The 22100-nt window shown below is 40.3% G+C and overlaps 1 protein-coding gene across 50 annotated transcripts in view; it reads left to right on the top strand.

Moving 5' to 3' along the window:
- The window catches only part of CEP192 (centrosomal protein 192), a 146011-nt gene that overhangs the window by 3196 nt on the left and 120715 nt on the right, over positions 1–22100 (top strand). For 23 of the 50 annotated variants that reach the window (XM_078347683.1, XM_078347689.1, XM_078347688.1 and 20 more), the window contains 4 exons: positions 5425–5592; positions 7445–7570; positions 17226–17389; positions 21535–21587. In XM_078347683.1, coding sequence (XP_078203809.1) covers positions 5429–5592; positions 7445–7570; positions 17226–17389; positions 21535–21587 — 507 coding nt within the window. In that variant the 5' untranslated portion in view covers positions 5425–5428. Of the gene's footprint in view, positions 1–5424; positions 5593–7444; positions 7571–17211; positions 17390–17794; positions 17938–21534; positions 21588–22100 lie in introns of those variants that run through there. The other 27 variants (XM_078347702.1, XM_078347697.1, XM_078347687.1 and 24 more) reach the window with 7 other exon arrangements.

Genomic DNA, 22100 nt, shown 5'->3' with positions numbered 1-22100 from the left:
CAAACGGGGGGTTATAGATTCTTTCTTACAAATCATATTTTCATCTTGTAGTTCCATTTCTCTGTCAGGTATTGGGAATATATGGATGAACAAGACAGACATTTCCCGGAGAAGCTGCTCTTCTAAATATATAGGGGTTAAAGTTGAGGTTACCCACTGACTGAGAATGTTGTCAGTCATTTGTTTCACAGATACTTACTGAGTACCTACTGTGTGCTAGGCATTGTTCTTAGTGTTAGGAAATGGTGATGGGCAGATAGGCAAGGTCCCTGCTCTTAGGGAGAAATTATTTCACTGGAAGAAAACAGATTAATACAAGAATAAAGAGTGATAAATGCTGAAGAAATTTAAATGGATGTGATAGACTGTGGTACTGCTTGACTTAATAGTAGAGATAAACTCTCTTAGAAGGCAACATATAAATAGAAGTGAATGTCAAAAAGGAAGGAGCTAACTATGCAAATATCTGGGAGAAGAATATTCTAGATCCTGTGGTATGGGTGGGCTTTGGGGGTATTATATAGGAACAGAAAATCCAGTATGTATGAATAAGCCTGAGAACATGGGAGAGAGTGACAGGCCTCAGAGAGTTTTCAGAAGAGGCACAGCACCTGATTCATAGTTAATGGTCTTTTTGCTTGCTTCGTGGATAACTAATTGTAGGACAGCTAGAATAAAAACATGGAGGGGGTCAGGAGGCTTTTCAGTAGGGTAAGGTGGTAATAGTGGAGACAGGCAGATATAGACTATTTCAGTGTGTGTTTGGAACATAGACATGTTTTGTCCTCGGGAATGGACTGTACTAGCAGATGTGTTTTGTTTGACAATAGTGTTTGTGTTGAATTTAACTGGCTTTAATGTAGAGCCCATAATTTCCAGCTGCCCTCAGTCCTTAAAGTCTTGTTTTCTAACAATATTTGTTCCTGAAGATATTTGAGTTTGAGATCCCTAGTGTGTAAGAAGCAAATTGTATGATGCAAAGTCTGAGGTCAGAATCCTGGGTAACCCTAACATATGAGAAGCAGATAAAGGAAGAGGATGTCAGATGAGTTGTGAAAGTACTGATTGTGGAGTATTCTCCTAAGATGCTTGGCCATGAAGGGAAGAGAAAACAAAAATGGAAAGAAAAATTCTCATCCCATACTCTGCCTGTAAAAGTTCTTCTCAGTCTTCAAGGCACATTGCTAATAACCTCTCATTTTTTTAGCTTTCCTGATTTATTTATCTTTTTTCCTCCTGTCATTATTTCCTTTAGTAATTCCATGCAATATTTAAATGATACGTACTCTGAAAAAGAAGGTGATGGCAGGACATGCAAATGAAAGATTAGGGCAGCCTCCTTCATCCTAAAATGAGAGAGTTTTGAACATGTTTACGGAAATCAAGAAGAGAGAATTGTTGGAAATGTCAAAGAGAAGAAAATGCTGGGGCATGATCTGAAAGGAGGGTGATTATATGATAGTGCTGAATTTGCTATTTATTGACATAGTTTAAAAATTTTATTCATTCACTCAGGTTTATTGAGAGTCTTGTGCCAGCACTTTTCTAGCTGGGAATGCAGTGGCAAACCACATGGTCAAAGTCTCTGCCCTCACAGAGTTTACATTCTAAAGTGGGGAGAAAAAGAGATAACAAGTGAGTTAAATAGCATGCCAGGTGGTGGTCACTACTATAGAACAGAGAAAGCAGGGAAAGGAAGTTGGGAGTGCCCTGTTCAAATCTGTAAGTTGATGAGCCAAGGCCTGACAGTTGAGTGAACATTTGCACAAAGACCTGAAAGAAGTGAGGGTGCAAGATGTGTGAATAGCTGGAGCATCAGGGGCTGAGCAGAGGTCAGAGCTAGGGTGGAGGTACTGGAGGGAAATAGTTTAGCGTGTTTAAGAACAGCAGGAAGGTTAGGATGACTGGAATGGAGTGAGCGAGGGAGAAGAGTAGAGGAGACGAGGTCAGAGATTATATGGGCCCTGATTGGCCTTTTACTCTGAATGAGATGGGGAACCAGTGGAGGGAGGATTTGAGCTAAGGTGCGAGGACCTTTGATTAATGTCATAGGGGTGACTTTCAGAATAGACTAAGGGAGGCAGAGAGGAGGCCTGAAGACAAAAGGCTATTGCAGTGGGTGTCCAGACAGGAAGTGGTGGTGGCTTGACTGAGGTGATAGCAGGGTGGAGGTTAGGGTGGGGGATGTGGCAAAGTCCTGGGCGTATTGTTAATGTATAATTAGGGATTTGCATAGGGATTGCACATGATGGGGTGTGAGAGGGATCTCAGAGATGACTAAGGTTTTTTGGCCTAAGCAGCTAGATGTTTGAGTTGTCATTTTCGCTGGTGGAGAATGCTGAAGGGCACGCTTTTCTTGAGGGGATGGAAATGAATTGGAATCAAGATTCAAATGTAGGTGCTGGTTAGATATCTAAGTGGAAGTGTCGTATAGGCAGTTGAATATCTGAGGTTTGGGGAGAGGCCCAAGATGGAGGTGTACATTTTATATGATATTTTAAGCTTTGAAATTGAAGGCAATCACCCAGAGAGGGCGAGTTGATGGAAGAAGTCAAAGATCAAGCCCTGGAGGCTTCCACTGTGGAGGTCTAGGAGATAAGGAGGAACTGGCCAAGGAGAAGGAAAAGCAGCAGCTGGTAGAGTTGAAGAGAACCATACAGCTGTGTCTTAGAAACCATGTGAAGAAAGTATTTCCCCAAGGAAGGAATAATCAGCTGAATGTTAGGTCACAGGAAAAGGACTGGAATTTGATCATAATATGCTAGGACTTGGCAATAGGGAGATCAGGGCTGATGCTGACAAGCATTTTTTTTGGTGGTGTGGTGGATTGGGGTGTGTTCAAGAGAGAATAGGAGTGGAACAGGATGGCCAGTTGTGATTCCTCTGGAAGCATGTGGTAAAGGGAACATGGATAGGTGTGGTGGCAGTTGGTAGGGTGTGAGATAGAGGAAGGCTTTTTTGAAAGGTGAGGGAAATAACAGCTTGCACAGGCATGGGAAGGCTTGCACAGACAGAAGATTCGTTGATGTTAAGAAAGGGGGCTGATTGGTAGAGTAGTTTTCAGTGCAGTAAGGGGTTGGGGTTGAGTGCAAAGTAGAGAAGTAGGCCTCAGACTGGGGCATGGACACTTCATAATCAAGTAAGTTCTTATTTTTTTGGGGTGATGGAGTCTTGCTCCGTCACCCAGGCTGGAGTGCAGGGGCGTAATCTTGGCTCACTGCAACCTCCACCTCCCAGGTTCAGGCGATTCTCCTGCCTCAGCCCGCCAGGTAGCTGGAAATACAGGCTCCCGCCACGACACCTGGCTTATTTTTATGCTGTTAGTAGAGATGAGGTTTCATCATGATGGCCAGGCTGGTTTTGAACTCCTAACCTCAAGTGATCTGCCTGTCTCAGCCTCCCAAAATGCTGGGATTACAGGCATGAGCTGCTGCACCTGGTCTCATAATCTCTTTAGTGGTCATAAAAATTTTTCTTTTTCTATTTTATAGAGTAATTAAATTAGTCCATATTGTCTAAAATCTATGCTTTAATCCAGTTTGTCATTGATCCTAGTATATTCCTTTATTACTGAGGTAGCTCTTCCAATAGTCTTCCAGGCTTTGAAGTCTTCTCCCTTCTTATACTACAGGCTGATTGTGTCCTCTGTTAGTTGCAGAATACAGTTCAAACTTTCTAATACACCATTTCAGACTTAGAATCTAGCTCCATTCTGTTATTCTAGCTTCATTTACTGTGTTATTTTATTTACCTGCTGCCAAAATACGTTTCTGTATTTGCTACTGCTAGCATAGACATAGCACTTAGAGTAGATTTTCTTTTTTTTTTTTTCTTTTCTTTTTTTTTTAAAGAGCATGGCCCTGAGGACACCTTGAGTTCGGAGTTCTAGTCTCCAGAATTGTGAGACAATCACAAGTCTGTGCTCTTTTAAGCCACCCAGTTTTTTGGTAATTTGTTATTGCAGCTGTAGGAAAACTAGTGCAAGTAATATTTTCTCTGTCCGTCATTCTTTTTCACAAATAATCATGTATTTTTGGTTTTCATTCATATTAACCTTTCTTTGAGTTAATCCTTAAAGGCAAGTTTGAAGTGTTAAGTAAATACTTCATGTATAAACTTCATTATTTATAGTCACTTTTGTGAGTTTTAGGTGGTGGACTTACTTACATTCAGAAACATAAGGAAATGATCAATATATGCCGTATATCTCCATGGCTTTGTCTCTGTGGTTTGGCATTTTATTTACACCCCAAGTAGCAGAGTGGTTAATTGTACTACATAAGTGGAACTCTTTTTTAACAGACAGACTTAAATTATGGACTACACAAAAGAAAAGGGGGAGATATTCTATAATACTGTTATTCAAGTCAAAAAGAAAAAAACTAGAAAAAAAAATCCATTAGAGTGGATTTTCAAGTCAGACCTGGGTTTGAATCTTACTAATTACAATGTTGGGAAAATTTAGCGAATTTAGTCTCTCAGTTTGTTTCTTCATCTGTAAAATGGGATAATACCTACACTGTAAAGTTTTCTGTGGATTCAGTGTGTTAGTAGGTATGCAATAAAATTTAATTCTTTTCCTTCTTGGCTCACGTTTGTCATCCTAAAAAGCTTTCTCATCGCATACTCTGCCTGTAAAAGTTCTTAGTCTTCAAAGCACATTGCCAATATCCTCTCATTTTTTTTTAGCTTTTTCTAATTCGTTAATCTTTTTGTCCCCTTGTCATTATTTCCTTTACTGAATTCCATGCAGTGTGTAGATGGTACGTACTCTGAAAAATTGTTGAGGCTGGCTAACATTCTCAGAGCACTGTGGTCAGGTTCTCTAGTAATAGCATAGATTTTGTGCTGGTGTTTTCCAGATATAGTCATTCGTGTACCCCTTTTACCACTTTTGCCTTGTCTATGTGCCAGCTATACTTCAACTGAAAAGTTTGCTTTGAATGCACTCACTTTTTAGTTCACTTTTAACAGCACTTTGAGATCCGGGCTAGATTTTTTGCTAATTGTACTTTTTCTGTTCCGTATTAGAATGAGTGCATAACTATCAAACTTTAGATATGCCTTCAAATCATTTGTTTATACCATCAGTATTATGCCATCTTTGCTTTCTTTACTAGATAAATTTGTAGTAATTCATTTTTCTTGCTACACCAAGCAAAGAGTAAATTAAGATGTGTATTGCGTTATTAATGTTAATTTTAAAAGGTAAGTTTAATGTTTAAGGTTTCTGTTCTCAGCTATAAAGTAGCAAAGTATTCTGAGATTTTACCTCAGACTATTTGCCTGTTTCCCCTTCTTACTGATGCTAAAAACAGGGATTTTTTTTCCTAAGATTTGTTAGTTTTCTAAGACAATACTCTTAAATCATTTAAAAACATTCTGTAGTGATATGTGACCTATAGAAATACTTTGTTATTGCAGTGAGATGGAAGATTTTCGAGGGATAGCAGAAGAATCATTTCCAAGCTTTCTAACCAATTCGTTATTTGGTAACAGTGGGATTTTGGAAAATGTCACTCTTTCTTCAAATCTTGGCTTGCCTGTTGCTGTTTCCACACTTGCTAGGAATAGATCCAGCACTGAAAACAGGTAAGATTTGTTTGAGCGGATTTTTTTCCAGGTCCATAAAACCTACAGCATACTGATATTTATGTAACATTTCTCAGTCAAGCTTGAACTTTTTGTTTTATGAGGGAGGGAGATGGCCAAATTGTGAAATGAATATAGAAAAGACAGAATTTACTGTCTCTTTCCCTATTGCATTGCCTTTTCAGTGGGTAGGTTTGGGTGGGTTTGGGATTTGAGCACCAGTTATCTATTTTGGTCTATTACTTTTTTTGTCTATAGTGTTTTTGGATTTGTATTAGTTCAGTCATATTAATGTAATGTAAATGTAATGTAAAACAAGTTGTGTTAGTGAAGTCCAAAGGAAAATTAATCATAAGGTTAAAGGAATATCTCTTGGCATCAAGGGCAGGAAATGCAGAGCTTCGCTGCAAGAAGAGACAGGAATTGGGATTTGGGAAGCTATCAGGTCTTAGGTTTTTGTCATTCCACTCTATGTCTCTTCTGTATAACTCTTTCATTCTTTTCTCTTGTCCTTTTTTTTTTGCTAATTAAAAATTTTTTTTTTGTAAAGATAGGGTCTTGCCATGTTGGCTAGGCTGTTCTTGAACTCTTGGGGCTCAAGTGATCCTCCCACCTCAGCTTCTCAAAGTGTTGGGATTACATGTGTGAGCTACTATACCTGGCCTCTTCCCTCTTTCAATACACTGATTTTATTTGCTTTTCTGATCATGTTATAGAATATGGCAACACAAATTCTCAGAAGACATCTATGAATTACATTTCTAGCTACGCATTGAGACTAATGAACTGTCTCTTAAAATCTCACAAATTTCTGGTCCATTTTAGGTTAGGTGTCTGTTCCAAATCCAGTCATCTGTGAATAGAGTTTTGGGTCATTTAGTCTATTTAGAAGTATGACATAGCCTCACTTTTTGATTCATTTCATCCAGGTTTATTCTTTACTGGACTTGTGTGGCTATCTCTCTCTTTCAACCTTTAGTCTCTCCTAGGTTTCTGAAGCAACTTGGCTCTTGCCATTCTAGTAACTTTAGCTCCTGAAGTCAAGTTTCTCTTTCTTAGAAACTCAGCCGGGCCGGGCATGGTGGCTCAAGCCTGTAATCCCAGCACTGTGGGAGGCCAAGGTGGGCAGATCACTTGAGGTCAGGAGTTCGAAACCAGCTTGGCCAACATGGTGAAATCTTGTCTTTACTAAAAATACAAACATTAGCCAGGTGTGATGGTGCATGCCTGTAATCTCAGCTACTCAGGAGGCTGAGGTGGGAGAATTGCTTGAACCTGGAAGGTGGAGGTTGTAGTGAGCTGAGATTGGGCCAGTGCACTCCAGCCTGGACGACAGAGGGAGACTGTCTCAAAAAAAAGAAAAAATAATTAACCAGTGTTTTCTTTTTTTTTTACTTTTAAAATGTCCATTTTGTTAGCAGATTGTTGTTTGGTTAAATACACCTTGCTTTGTATCTTCAAATGGATTGTGTATAGCGTACACATCCATTACATGTAGGGTCTTGAATAATGTATAAAGTTTGCCTGTTCTTAAATTGGCCACGTTCCTGTCTTCTCTCAACCTAAACATTTAGTGAGGAGCATTGTCTTGACCTTTGGGATGAAGTGATTGTATTAACGCTCTCAGCTCTTATAGCTTTATGAATTTTGACTGTATTGTTGAATACAGAAAGACTCCCTATTGCTGAGCCGCAGGTTTCCATGCTCTGCAGAGGACGATGGTGTGGAATACAAAGGCCCTATTTGTTTTTACTCCTGGTGGTTGGTTTTACTGTCATGCAGCCCTATGTCATGATGGCATTTAAATATGTATAATTTAATTCTTAACAATTAAAACAATTTTTTTTTGTAGATATCCTGATATCCAGGCATCTTACTTAGTAGAAGGGAGATTTTCAGTTCCATCTGGGTCATCTCCCAGAAACCAGAGTGACATTGAACCAATAGAGAGGGTACAGCTTAGCTTCCAGGATGATGAGTAAGTTCATAACTTCATTTGCTCGTACTGTGTTAAAAGTGGGTCTTATGGAGTCTTGTGGAAAATGACTATGTGATTGTGTCTGTAATTAATTCTGATTACTTCTAAGAGTCTTTAATAGTTTTCTTTTTTTTTTTTTGAGGCAGAGTCTCACTCCATTGCCCAAGCTATTATGCAATGGCATGATCTTGGCTCACTGCAACCTCTATGTCCCTGGTTCGAGGGATTCTCCTGCCTCAGCCTCCTGATTAGCTGGAATTACAGGCATGTGCCATCATGCCCACCTAATTTTTTTGGTATTTTTTGTAGAGCTGGGGTTTCACCGTGTTGGCCAGGCTGGTCTCAAACACAAGTGAACTGCCCGCTATGGCCTCCCAAAGTACTGGGATTATTAGAGTTACAGGCATGAGCCACTGCGCCCATCAAAGAGTTTTCTTTATGCACTTCAATCACATTTTTAGTCTTTCAAAACATTTTTTTTAATTCTAAAAATGGTATGTGCTATTGAAAAAAATAGAGAATGTAGAAAATTATCTGGAAGACAATAAAGGCCTGTAATCCCACTAACTAGAGAACAGCCATTGAGTACATTTTTATCTGTAGTCTTTCAGACTATTTTCTATTTGCGTTTATTCCTTTAAATCTTTTTTCACTTCTAATATGAGGCTATAGAAAAAGAAAAATGAAAATAATTTTTTTTTTACGAAATAAGATTACACTCTTATTCTGTTTATTATATTAAAAAAATTAAGATACAGTATTATGTTCAGCTTTCAATTACAATAGTGTTAATGACTGTATACTCAGGTCTGTATTGGCCATTTGGATTATTGCAGTTTTGCTGTACAAAGGTAATGAACTTCCCTATGTGTACATTTATATATACATTTTTCATAACTAGGATATTATTAAGATTTCTAGGATTTAAATTGCTGAGTTAAAAATACTTTATTTTAAAGACCATCAATTTGTAATTAACACATTGCTCTTTAGAGAACTTGTATCCGTTTATTCTTCTAGTAGATATATTATGGGAATGCTGACTTCTCTCAATCCTGCCCAACATTTGATGGTGCTATTTTTAATCTTTGATTTTTAGAGGTGAAAATAATTTACATAATACACATGTATATATGCATAGAAGAAAGTCTCGAAGTCTGTAAAACCAAGATGGTAATAGTGGTATTACAGAAAATCTTGTTTTCTGTGTTTAAATTTTTATTTGAATATTTATGGTATTGAACGTACTTTAATGTCTATTCATTACTTATATTTATGTTGTGAATTGCCTCTTGACAGCCTTTATATGTAGGTGCTTTCTTTATATTAAAGATGTTAACCCTGTGTATTCAGTCCTTCTCTGTGTGTTTTTGACTCCATGCCTACTCTGTGCCAGCCACTTCTCCAGGTGGTTAGGAAATTCCAGTGACTAAAACAGATGTTAAACAAGACACTAAAATATGCTAATTTTATAGTATATTACATGAGAAAAGTGATAGAAAAAAATAAAATATGATAAGGAGGGTTATTAGGAAGGCTGAAGGCAGTGGTCAGTATGGGTCTCATTGTAGACATAAGATATGAGCCAAGGGCACAATGGCTCACGCCTGTAATCCCAGCACTTTGGGATGCTGAGGCGGGTGGATCACCTGAGGTCAGGAGTTTGAGACCAGCCTGGCCAACATGGTGGAATCCCATCTCTACCAAAAACACAAAAATTAGCTAGCTGTAGTGGCACATGCCTGTAATCCCAGCTACTTGGGAGGCTGAGGCAGGATAATTGCTTGAACCTGGCAAGTGGAGGTTGTAGTGAACCAAGATCACGCCACTGCATTCCAGCCTGGGCGACAGAGTGACTCTGTCTCAAGAAAAAAGATACGAGTCAAGACTTGACAGGAGGGAGTTAATAACTATGTGGACTGCAGGGGGAAGTGGACATCAGGCCAAGGGTGCAGCCAGCCTGAAGACATTAAGGCAGGAGTGTAGTCCCTGTGATCACAGAGTGGCAGGGAGGCTGGGGAGGTGGTGAGCAGGACCTTGACTCTGTCTCTGAGAGATATGGGAAGAAACTTGAGGGCTCCATCTGAATTGTGTTTTAAAAGGCCCACTCTGAGGATCACTTGAGCCCAGGAGATTGAGGCTGAAGGGAACCATAATTGCACCACTGCACTCTAGCCTGGGTGACAGAGTGAGAACCCTGTCTCAAAAAAAAGGCCCACTATGACTTTTACGTGGAGAAGAGACTATATGAGGCGAGAGTGGACACAGCACGAGCACTGAGTCTCAACGGTCCAGTAGTGAGGCAAATGGAAGAAAGCACCAGGCCGTGTCCTCAGGATGCTCCACAGTGAGAAGCTGGGGACAGGAGGAATCAACAGCGAGATTAAGAATTAGTGATCAGAGGCAGGAGGAAAAGAGTGCCTCCTGGAAGCCATGCCAGGAGCATGTATAAAAGAAGAATTACCCAACTATGTCAAATAAAATGAGGGCAAAGAACTGACTCTTGGAATTAGCATAGATTAGGTCCTTGGTAAACCTGATAAGTAGTTTGGTAGAAGTAGGGCAAGGCACCATAGCCTACTTGGAGTGAGTTTCAGAGAGAACGAGAGTTAACTGTTACAGGGAGTAGAAAGCTTGTGGAGTTTTGTTGCGAAAGGGAGCAGAGAAATGAGGCTGTGATAGCTGATGGTTATAGTGGGTGAAGAGAGGTTTCACTTTTTTTTGTGGTGGGAGAAGTTGCTGCATGTTTACGTGATAATAGGAATAATCTGGAAAGGTAAAACTTGATGGTATAGAAAGGGAAGAGAATTGCTGCAGTAATGTCTGTGTCAGTAAGAGAGTGGGCCACAACTTGCAGTGCAGGGAGTAGCTTTAGCTGGGTAGGACTGCGGGCAGTTCCTCTGCAGGATCAGGTGGGAGAACTGCCTGTGTGGGTGCATGTAGTGGGAAGAATCTGTGGAAGTTACCTTTCAGTGCTTGAGGCTGAAAGTAGGGTTAATGAAGTAGGAAGCACAGCTATCAAGTCAGAGTGAGAGTAGAGGAAGAGGAAGAAGAGTTGGTGGTTTAAAGAAAAAGATGTAAAATTACCACATGGAGCGCAGAAAAATGAACAGGGTTGAAATGTTAGGATTTCGGGATAACATCAAGGCCCAACCTGAGGGCTATAGGTATGAATTTAGTGTGGGACTATTATTTCTTCGGCCACATTGAGCTATAGGAGTGCAGCTAAAAAGGAGGCAGAGAATTGAATTTAACCAGGGTTGTAGGCAGCGAGGGACAAGGTTGCTGAGGATGTAAGATTGGCCATGTGCTTTAGGTTAAGGAGGAGGAGAGAGGGTATGGTCAGGGAGAGGGAGAGCGATGTGGTGGTACAGATGGGTTGGAGGTGGGGGTGGGGTCAGCATCATATAGTTGCGGTACTAGAGACAGAGGGGTAGTAGGTGATTCAAAGCTGTGAGGCTCTAGGGAGAGTGACCTGGAAGTGGCACTCAGGGCAAGGAGGGCCTGTATATTCCATCTCCACACCAGGTGATGATGCTACGGCTGTTGAAGAGATGAGGGTCCCCATTTTTCAGAGCTTGGGGGTAGCAATGTCCTCACAGGGTATTCAGGCTTTCATTAAAGCAGTGAGGTGACAGGAATGTTCAGAGAAGGGGTTCAGGAATGGCAGATCTTGTCAACTCAGCTCTGTAAATTCTAGAAGGCACAGTAGAAGGGTTTTATTTGTTGGGTAGTAGAAGATCTGTGCAGACTTAAGGGACTTGGAGTGCCAGCAGTGAGGCATCCTGGGCTGGATGTAGGCGCTGAATCAGAAGAAACCGCAAATGTTGTGGATGGGAGGGCATCTTGAGGGTATACTCTTGACTTTTGCTGAGGCCAGGAGCTCTGGAAACTGGTTTTGTTGGCCCTTGTTGTTGGAAGATAGGAGGCCTGGTGAGGTGGAGTCTTAGACTCAGTTCCTGGGGGGAGGTAAGTGCTTAGAGCTAGCCCTTGACTTTTGAACCGTCTGAAGCTCTGGGTTGTTGGTCTGAGTACGAGGGCTTCCTTGGACACTGTACTGGAGAGTCAGCAGCCTGGAAAGAAAGGCATGGCCATAACGATCCAAGATGGCCGATCGCTAACATCCCGGGATTGCAGCTCTCAGGGAAAGCGCAGAGAACTAGAGGACGCCACACTTTCAGATAAATTCTGGTCGCTCACGGAACAGAAGATCCCCCAGTGGAGGAAACACATGGGCAGCCAGCGCGACTCGTGGCCGGCGCAGCGGTTCCTCTGGCACCTCGGCGCGGCAGCTCTCTGAGCAGAGTAAACAGGTTCGGAGGACCCGCACAGGTCCCCAACAGGACACCAGAGCCCGGCGCGGCAGCTGTGACGGCACCTCGGCGCGGCGCAGAGTAAACGGGACCGGTTCCCCTTCTGACCGAGGTTTGGAGCCCCGGGAAGGCAGAGTCGCCTACTACGGACACAAGAAGGAAGCCAGACAGGAGAATCCTGGGCAGAAAAGCGCCATCAGTTTTAACGCCGCTGCTCTGGCCCTGGGAACTAACAACCTGGACGTTCACTCAAGAGACTTAATCTGAAAGTTGGTAATTTCAAAGACGACAGGAGGATAAATTTACAATGACGGGAAGAAACCAGCATAAAAAAGCTGAGAATACTCAAAGTCAGAACGCCTCTCCCTCTAAAGATGATCACAGTTCCACATCAACAGTGGAACAAGGCTTGATGGAGAACTAGCGCCTCCTGATGACAGAATCACTCTTCAAGGAATGGATTATAACAAACTTCGGTGAGTTAAAAGAACATGTTGTAGCCCAACGTAAAGAAACTAGGAACTTTGAAAAAAAGTTTGATGAAATCCTATTGAGAATAGACAACTTAGAGAGGAGTATGAGTGAATTAATGGAACTGAAGAATACAATACAGGAACTCCGAGAAGTATGCACAGGTTTAAACACTCGAATTGTTCAAGCAGAAGAAGGGATATCAGAGGTCAAAGTCCAACTTAATGACATAAAACGCGAAGAAAAGATTAGAGAAAAAAGGATAAAAAGGAATGAGCAAAGTCTCCAGGAAATGTGGGACTATGTGAAAAGACCAAATTTATGTTTGATAGGTGTACCTGAATGCGAGGGAGAGAATGAATCCAAGCTGGAAAATACCCTTCAGGATATTATTCAGGAAAATTTTCCTAAACTAGCAAAGCAGGTCAACATTCAACCCCAGGTAATACAGAAAACACCACAAAGATATTCCTCAAAAAGAGCAACCCCAAGGCACATAATCGTTAGATTCACCAGGGTTGAAACGAAGGAGAAAATACTAAGGGCAGCCAGAGAGAGAGGTCAGGTTACCCACAAAGGGAAGCCTATCAGACTTACAGCAGATCTCTCAGCAGAAACTCTACAAGCCAGAAGAGAGTAGGGGCCAATATTCAACATCCTCAAAGAACAGAACCTTCAGCCCAGAATTTCATATCCAGCCAAACTAAGCTTCACAACTGAAGGAAAAATAAAATCTTTTATGAACAAGCAAGTACTCAGAGATTTTATTACCACCAGGCCTGCTTTACAAGAGCTTCTGAAAGAAGCATTACACACAGAAAGAAACAACCAGTATTAGCCTTTCTAAAAATACACCAAAAAGTAAAGAGCACCAACATAAAGAAGAATTTACACCAACGAATGGATAAAACAGCCGGTCAACATCAAATGGCAGTAACCCTAAATATAAATTGACTAAATCCCCCAATCAAAAGACACAGCCAAAACCCAATGGCATGTTACATCCAGACCTGTTTCACATGCAAGGATACACAAAGACTCAAAACAAAGGGATGGAGAAAGATTTACCAACCAAATGGAGAGCAAAAATAAATAATAAATAAATAAAAAGCAGGAGTTGTAATTCTCGTATCGGATAAAATAGATTTTAAAGCAACAAAGATATAGTGGTAAAAGGATCAATGCAACAACAAGAGCTAATGATCCTAACACCCAGATACGAGGCTTAGATTCAATGAGACAGAAAATTAATAAGGATATCAAGAACTCGAACTCAGATCCGGAACAAGTAAACTTAATAAATATTTATAGAGCTCTCCACTTCAAATACACAAAATATACATTCTTGTCAATACCACATCACACCTACCCATAAGTTGAAATGAAACATTGATTGGCCATTATTAATACCCAATTTTTTTCAAAATAAAGCAATATTTCCATTTACTCTCCCTCTTTCTCTTCCTCTTTCTTCCTCTCCTTTACTTATTTTTTTTTTTTCTTTAAAAAAAAAGAAAGGCATGGCCTCAGTCTCTTGGTGAGGGATGGCTTCTTTGACCCCTTCTTGGGGAGGAGGGAATTCGCGTTTCAAAATGTCTTTATTTTGATCTTGGAATTAATTAATACTTGAGCTGAGTACAGAATTTTAGGATGAAAATAAATTTTCACACAATTTTGAAGATACTGCAACATTGTATGTGAAGTCTGATGTAATTTTGATGCTCTTTTTTTTTTAATCTGAACTATATTTTCTGTCTAGAACTTTTAGAATCCCCTTTGAGTCCCATGTGGGTGGGGCTATTTTCCTTGATTTACTAAATCAATTGGCATTGATCTGGAGATTAGTTCTAGATAATTATGATTTCCTTGGCATTTTTTTTTCTATTTTTTCCTTTTGTCTTTCCAGAACTACTATTTTGGATTGTCTGGGTTGTTTTTTTTGTTTTTTTTTGAGACAGAATCTCACTCCATCACCAGGCGCCAGGTTGGAGTGCAGTGGCGTGACCTCGGCTCACCGCAACCTCTGCCTCCCGGGTTCAAGCAGTTCTCCTGCCTCAACCTCCTGAGTAGCTGGGACTACAGGCGCGTGCTATCACGCGCAGCTAATTTTTAAATATTTTTAGTAGAGGCAGGGTTTCACCATGTTGGCCAGAATGGTCTTGATCTCTTGACTTCGTGATCCGCCTGCCTTGGCCTCCCAAAGTGCTGGGATTACAGGTGTGAGCCACCAGGCCCGGCCTGTCTGGGTTGTTTTATTTTTTTCCTTTTATTTCTGGTTAGTGCAAAAAGACATTGTTCTAGATAAGTTTTTTCCCTGCTCATTAAATCATTTGACAATCATCATTTAAATAATAACTCTTTTTTTTTTTTTTTTTTTTTACTTTTTTTAAATGGGCCTTTTTTGTGGATGTACACTTGACCCTTGAACAACCTGAGTTTGAACTGTATGGGTCCACTTATAGGCAGATTTTTTTCAACCAAACGTGGATAGAAAATTCAACATTTGTGGATATGAAACCTGAGTGTAGTCAGTGCTGACTGTGGGACTTGAATATTGCATATTTTGGTAGATGTGGGGGTCCTGAAACCAGTCCCTCATGAATACTGAGAGTTGACTGTAACAGCTACATGGATATTTCTGAAGATTTTAATTAGAAATTTCGAAAGTTCTGTAAACTGTTCCTTTTCTCCAGGGCTGTTTGTATGCTTTGTTCATTTTTATTTTTGTCTCTTGAGCCGCTCCTTTTTTTCTTGTGTCTGATTTGTGGCTGTCTTCTAGGCCACCTAGTATAGGCACCCTTAGCTACATACCCTTGTGTATGTCGCTCTCATTTCTCTTAGGCTTCCACACAAGAGGGACGTTGTTCCTGGCCGAGTTTACTTTTGAGTGCGCAGGTTGGAGTCTTAAATTTTATGCCAGATGTTTAACGCTTTGTTCTGGGCCGCTGTTATTGCCGTTGCTTCATACTCCACAGGCATTTTCTGTACCTTGTCTGCAGGCAAGCCCTTCCCTCCCCCTTGGCAGGTGTTCACTGTTGTGTGTGTGTGACTGTTGTCTTTGGGGTGAGGAAGAAGGGTGTACTCCTGTCATGCTGCCTGCTAGGCTTTCAGTCTCCCCATCTCCTGCCCTCTCCGACTCTCTCCTGCCCTCTTTCTGACTGTAGTCATGGAACATTTTCGTGGTTCTTCCTGACAGATTTGTTTCTTTTTCTGCTTCCGGGCCCTTCTGTTCTTGGATTGTGGCTTTCTTTCCCCTTGCACACCCCATCTGCTTTTCAGATTCCAGAATCTGGGGTAAGCATGGGTTAGGACTGGTAGTTCTTACCCAGATTTCTTTACTTTTATAGATTTCCTTACTGTCATTTTATTGGACTGTTGGAAGTTGCTCTTGCCTCTTTAACTTGAAACTTAGGACTTAGTTTGCAAGTTTTTGTGAGCTAATAAAAATATGTATAGCTGTAGTTTTGAGGAAGTAGCCTTTTTAGAGGGATGGTGGTGAATGTAGAGTGCCTTGCTCTCAACTGTCCCTGTCATTCTAAAGTTCTTGTGATCATACTATATACTTTTCTTAGGGGAGGCTTTAAAATATGGAAATTGACCTAACCGTCCTGACTTATTTATTTACTATCACCATCTTGCTCCCCCACCTCTTTCCTTTCTGTCCTTGCTATCCCTTAACTTTGTAACTATGTATAGTCTTTCTACCTATGCCTTTCCTTTTGTGTACTTGGTGAAATTTTCCCTTGGCTTAAGCTAGTGCCTTTTTATGTACTCCAGCCTCAGTAAAGAGATGGAGAAACTAGGAAATTAATTGTAGTTAGGGTTGGAGAGTTGCCTCAGGTATGAAAGATTGGGATTTGAGAAATATGGAAGAACTTTTTAAAAAAATCTATCCTTGACTGGGTATGGTGGTTCACGCCTGTAATCCTAGCACTTAGGGAGACTGAGGCGTGTGGATCATGAGGTCAGGAGTTCAAGAGCAGCCTGGCCAAGATGGTGAAACCCTATCTCTACTGAAAATAAAAAAAATTAGCTGGGCATTGTGGCGCGCGCCTATAATCCCAGCTACTTAGGAGGCTGTGGCAGGAGAATCGCTTGAACTTGGGAGGTGGAGGTTGCATTGAGCCAAGATCTTGCCACTGCACTCCAGCCTGGTGACAGAGTGAGACTCCATCTCAAAAAAAAAAAAAAAAAAAAAAAAAATTAATCCTGGCCAGATTTGAGTCTGGCTGTATCAGTTTGTCATGTAATGAATTTGTTGCATTAAGAGGCTTTTTCCTGAAGTTCCATTCCCACCCCTCCTCTTTCTGTGGTGATCTGCTCTAGACCCAAGAGCTTTTGCAGTAGGGTAGGAGGGAAATTGCCTGTAAGAAGAATACTTAAATCCACACAGAAAACAGCAGAGGTAGATAGAAAGATAAGGACAAGGACTAAGACTAGGGATAAAGATAAAAACAATCGAAACCTTTATCAATTTAGAGATTTGGCTATTTTGGTAGATATGCCAGTATCCTTTAAGTCTGTATAGATTTTAGAAAGCTGAGTCCTGTAGACTGGTGGTTTCAAGGATACATATTTTGGAAAGAAGAAAAAACACTTTTTATTGCTTGAGAGGAAGAGTAGCAGTATGTCATTATCTTTGATTTTGGTATACTGTGTATCACTGGACCCGAAAGGTTTATTCAGTCCCCAGAATACCATGTAGTGTTAGCAGTTGTAGTTTCTGGCTAGACTCTGATTTTTTTTATTGCTTCCATTTTTTCTTTTTGAGAGGTGAAATACGTAACTGATTAATAGATATTTTGTAGATTTACTCAAGGTAGCATTTTAACATTTTTCTATTTTCTAATAAAAAAGTTCTATCTCTATAGGAAAAAGAGCTATGTGGAAAGTCAACATTTGTCAAATGCTTTCAGGAAACAGTCAGCTTTCCAAATGGAGACAGTAGGACCAGAAGAGGAGCCAGGCGGAGCTACAGAATCTTTGCAGGACCAAGACCTCTTTGACAGAGCATCACCATTGGAACAAGCACAAGGTACTGAATTATTTGAAATTATTTCTGAATGCATATGTTGTAATTTCCTTTTTCATTTCCTCATTTTGGATTTTGTTTTTTTTTTTTTTTTTTGAGACAGGGTCTACTCCTGTTGCCAAGGCTGGAGTCCAGTGGTGTGATCACAACTCACTGCAGCCTCAACTTCCAGGGCTGTTCAACCTATCTTCCCATCTCAGCCTCCTGAGCAGCTAGGTCTACAGGCACACACCACCACACCAGGCTAATTTTTTGTGTTTTTAGTAGAGATGGGATTTTGCCATGTTGCCCAAGGTGGGCTTGAACTCCTGGGCTCAGGTCATCTGCTCTGCCTTGGCCTACCAGAATGCTGGGATTATGGGCATGAGCCACTGTGCTTGGCCTTTTTGTTTCCCCTCTTAATTTTTAGTTGGGTTCTAGCTATGTCGCCCAGGCTGGTCATGAACTCCTGGGCTCAAGCTGTTCTTTTGCCTCAGCCTCTTGTGTAGCTGGAATTTGATGCATGCATCGTCACTCCTGGCTTGGATGTATTCATCTTGTACTATCATACGGTAAACTGAAAATGCTTTGGTTTGCATTGAACCTATTAATGTCATATTTACAGTACTTTTATAGGAAAAGGTCTCCTCTTAACCTTGTTAACTGATTTAAGCCGAAATTATTTTTGCTTTGGAAACCATGCTGTCAGATGATCACAGCATACTTTACATTCAAAACAAGACTACTTTTAGTGCATCTTCCACTTTTCTCCCGCAAATTAATTTATATTCTTATCGAGAGTCAATTTTGTTCCTAAGGTTATTTTTATAAAACAGGTGAATTTTAAGTTGTAAAATAAATTATTGTTTCTAAGAAAATGAGGTTGAATGTATTAGAAATACTCAAGGGTAAGTCATTTGAAAAATTGCTCTTGGGCCAGGTGTGGTGCCTCATGCCTGTAATCCCAGCACTTTGGGAGGACGAGGCAGGAGGATCACTTGAGATCAGAAGTTCAAGACCAACCTGGCCAACCTGGTAAAAACCTGTCTCTCCTAAAAATACAAAAATTAACCAGGCATGGTGGCCGCTGCCTGTAATTCCAGCTACTCAGGAGGCTGAGACAGGAGAATCACTTGAACCCGAAAGGCAGAAGTTGCAGTGAGCCAGGATTGTGTCAGTGTACTCCAGCCTGGGTGACAATGTGAGACTCTGTCTCAAAAAGAAAAAGTGCTCTGAAATTAGATGTGGAGAAGAAACTACAAAAATATAGTGGGTCAGGCACAGTGGCTCATGCCTGCAATTCCAGCCCTTTGGGAGGCTGAGGTGGGTGGATGGCTTGAGGCCAGTAGTTCAAGCCTGGGCAACAAGTGAAACTCTCTCTCTAGAAAAATCGGTAGTGCTGTGTACCTTAAGTCCTAGCTACTTGGGGCTGATGTGGGATTGCTTAAGCCCAGGTGGTCAAGGTGATCACCTTGACCTAGACCCTGTCTGAAAAATAAACAAATAAAAATATGGGGAAAGTTGTTTAAAAAAATTATAAGCTTCTGCTGTTGATTTATCTTAAGTACTCTACATTCATTTTCTTTCAACGAAGAAACCAAAACTGGAAATTGAGAACTACATTCTGTGTGCCTATATAGCACTGGTATTTTGTAACTCCAAACTGTAATTGAGTACTCAAAAGACCTTGCCTGATTATATGTTGTAAGATTGACGAATGAGTACACATTATATGTTAGAAAAATTTTAAGGGAATGTTTGTATTTCCCTTGATGAAAAATGTTACATATATGAAAGAAGATATTATCACTCAAACAAGCAATAAAAGAAAAAAATAGATGAATTGGACTTCAGAATTGAAAAATTTTATGCTTCAAAAGACACTATCAAGAAAGGGAAAAGAGTAACCAAAAAAAAAAAAAATGGGAGAAAATATGTACAAATCATATATGTGGAAAGGGACTAGTATTCAAAATATATAAAGAACTCTTATAACTCAACATTAAACAGACAAATGGCAAAGGACTTGAATAGACATTTCTCTATAGAAGTTGTGCAAATGGCCAGTAAACACATGAAAATGTACTTAATATCATTAGACATCCAGGAAATGTAATTCAAAACCATAGTGAGGCCGGGTGCAATGGCTCATGCCTGTAACCCCAGCACTTTGGGAAGCCAAAGGGACTCCCCTTTGAGGTCTGGAGTTCATTTGAGGTCTGGAGTTCGAGACCGTTCTGGAGTTCGAGACCAGCCTGGCCAACATGGTGAAAACCCACCTCTACAAAAATACAAAAATTAGCCGAGTGTGATGGTGGGCACCTGTAGTCCCAGCTACTCAGGAGGCTGAGGCTAGAGAATTGCTTGAACCCAGGAGGTGGAGGTTGCAGTGAGCCAAAATCGTGCACTGCGTTCTAGCCTGGGTGACGGAGCAAGACTGTCTCTCAAAAAACAGAAAAAAGAAACAAACAAACAAAATACAAAACGATAGTGAGATACTGCTTTACACCCACTTGGCTAACTATAATTAAAAAAATGGAAAATAACATTTTGGTGAGGATATGGAGGTACTGAAACCCTCATACCTTATTGGTAGAAATGTGAAGTGGTACAGCCACTTTGGAAAGCAGTTTGACAGTTCCTCAAAACATTAAACACTGTGTTACCATGTGACTCAGCATTTGCACCCCTAGGTATATACCCAAGAGAAAGGAAACCATATGTCTACACAAAAACTTTTTTTTTTTTTTTTTTTGAGACAGTCTTGCTTTGTCTCCCAGGCTGGAGTGCGTGGCATGATCTCAGCTCAGTGCAACCTCCGTCTCCTGAGATCAAGCGATTCTCCTGCCTCAGCCTCCCAAGTAGCTGGGATTACAGGCATGCACCACTACACCCAGCTAATTTTTGTATATTTAGTAGAGATTGGGTTTAGCCATTTTGGCTAGCCTGGTCTTGAACTCCTGACCTCAAGTGATCCACCTGCCTCAAGCCTCCCAAAGTGCTGGGATTGTAGGCTTGAGCCACTGCACCTGACCTCAAACAAAAACTTGCTCATGAATGTTCATAGCGGCATTACTCACAACAGCCAAAAAGTGGAAACAACTCAAATATTAATCAACTGATGAATGGACAAAGAAAATGTAGTATGGTCACATGAGTGGAGTATTACTCGTCCACAAAAAGGAACAAAATACTGATACGTGCTTTAATACAGGTGAGCCTTGAAAACATTATGCCAAGTGAAAGAAGAAAGACACAGAAGGCCACAAAATGTATGGTTCTGTTTATCCATAGTGAAATCTATAGATACAGAATCGCAAATAACAAAGTAAATTATTGATTGTCAGAGGCTGGAAGGTAGTGGGAATAGGGAGTGATTGCTAATAGGTATAGTGTTTCACTTTGGAATAACGAAAATAGTGGTGATGGCTGTACAACCTTATGAGCATACTAAAATCTGCTGAATTGTATGCTTTAAAAGAATGAATTAATGTTACATGAATTGTATGTATCAATTTAAAAAAACTTCCCATGTACCTATCCCATTGGTATAAGATTTTGTCATACTTGCATCATCTCTCTTTTTTACTACTATTTTTCTGATACTTTAAAATTTCATATGCCATTTGTGCGTATTTCAATATGCATCTTCAAAAGTGTGGACATTTTCTTACATAACCACAGTGCTGTTAACACAGCTAACGAACTTTTATCATCTGGTACAACTGTTCATGGTGATTTGCGTGTATAGGGGTCTGAGAGAGGTTTCATTATGCTGCAGTATCTTTGCTGCGTCTCCTTTGTCAGTGCCTTATTGAAATACTCTAGGTCAGTCACACTGTAGTTTGTCCCACTATTTAGGTTTGTCTCTTTATTTACTCAAGGTGCCATTTCTCTTGTTTCTCTTTCCACATCTCCTACAAAGCAAAAGTTAGCTGTAAAGTCTTGATTAAAGACATATTCAAGTTCTTTGGTACAATTTTTTTAATGAGTCTCCACCCTAACATTTAAAAACATTTAACTGACCTATGATGCATTCGTATACATCATTTAAAAGTGCTGCTATTCTATTTCAAGAGAAAGATATTTCTCGCTATTTTTAGATATTGTTGGTTATTCAATTGATCAAATAACATGGTCTCTCAGTTTGTTTTTGTTTTCTTATACAGACTCACCTATTGATTTTCATTTACAGTCATGGATGAATAATAAGCAACCCAAGGTAATCTTTTATATGTTATTTTCTGGAGTATGATAGGGGAGTAAAAGTTTATATTTCACACATATAAGTGTTAATATTAGTTAGATGTCGTCTACTTTTTTATAGTAGAACTCTAACTTATCTAGCTTCCGTAAAAATGGGAGTTTCTCTCAAGTAATTAGAAGGTTCAGGAGTAGTGCTGATGCCTGGTACTGTATTCTTGGGCTTGGTGATGTTGTCAGAGCTGAGTCCATCTATTTGCTCTGCTTTACTCTACTGGCTTCATGTAGAGTGTTAGCTTCATGAGGGGGGTGTGTGTGTGTGTGTGTGTGTGTGTGTGTGTTTCATTGTATCCTGAGTACCTGAGTGTCTGGAATGATGGAATGGTTCTTGATCCTTTGTTGTCACTTAATAATTTGTTAAATGATAGGCAAGCTGTCTTCATTTGTTGGCAACACAACCCTATACTCTTAACACTTGTGATCAGAAAAGAAGTGAAAAAAGACTGTTCTAATCAGCTCACTTGGTTCATAT

The sequence above is a fragment of the Callithrix jacchus genome, chromosome 13 (assembly GCF_049354715.1).
Source record: "Callithrix jacchus isolate 240 chromosome 13, calJac240_pri, whole genome shotgun sequence".
NCBI classification, from domain to species: Eukaryota; Metazoa; Chordata; class Mammalia; order Primates; family Cebidae; genus Callithrix; species Callithrix jacchus.
This window is presented reverse-complemented; position numbering and strand designations above follow the sequence as displayed.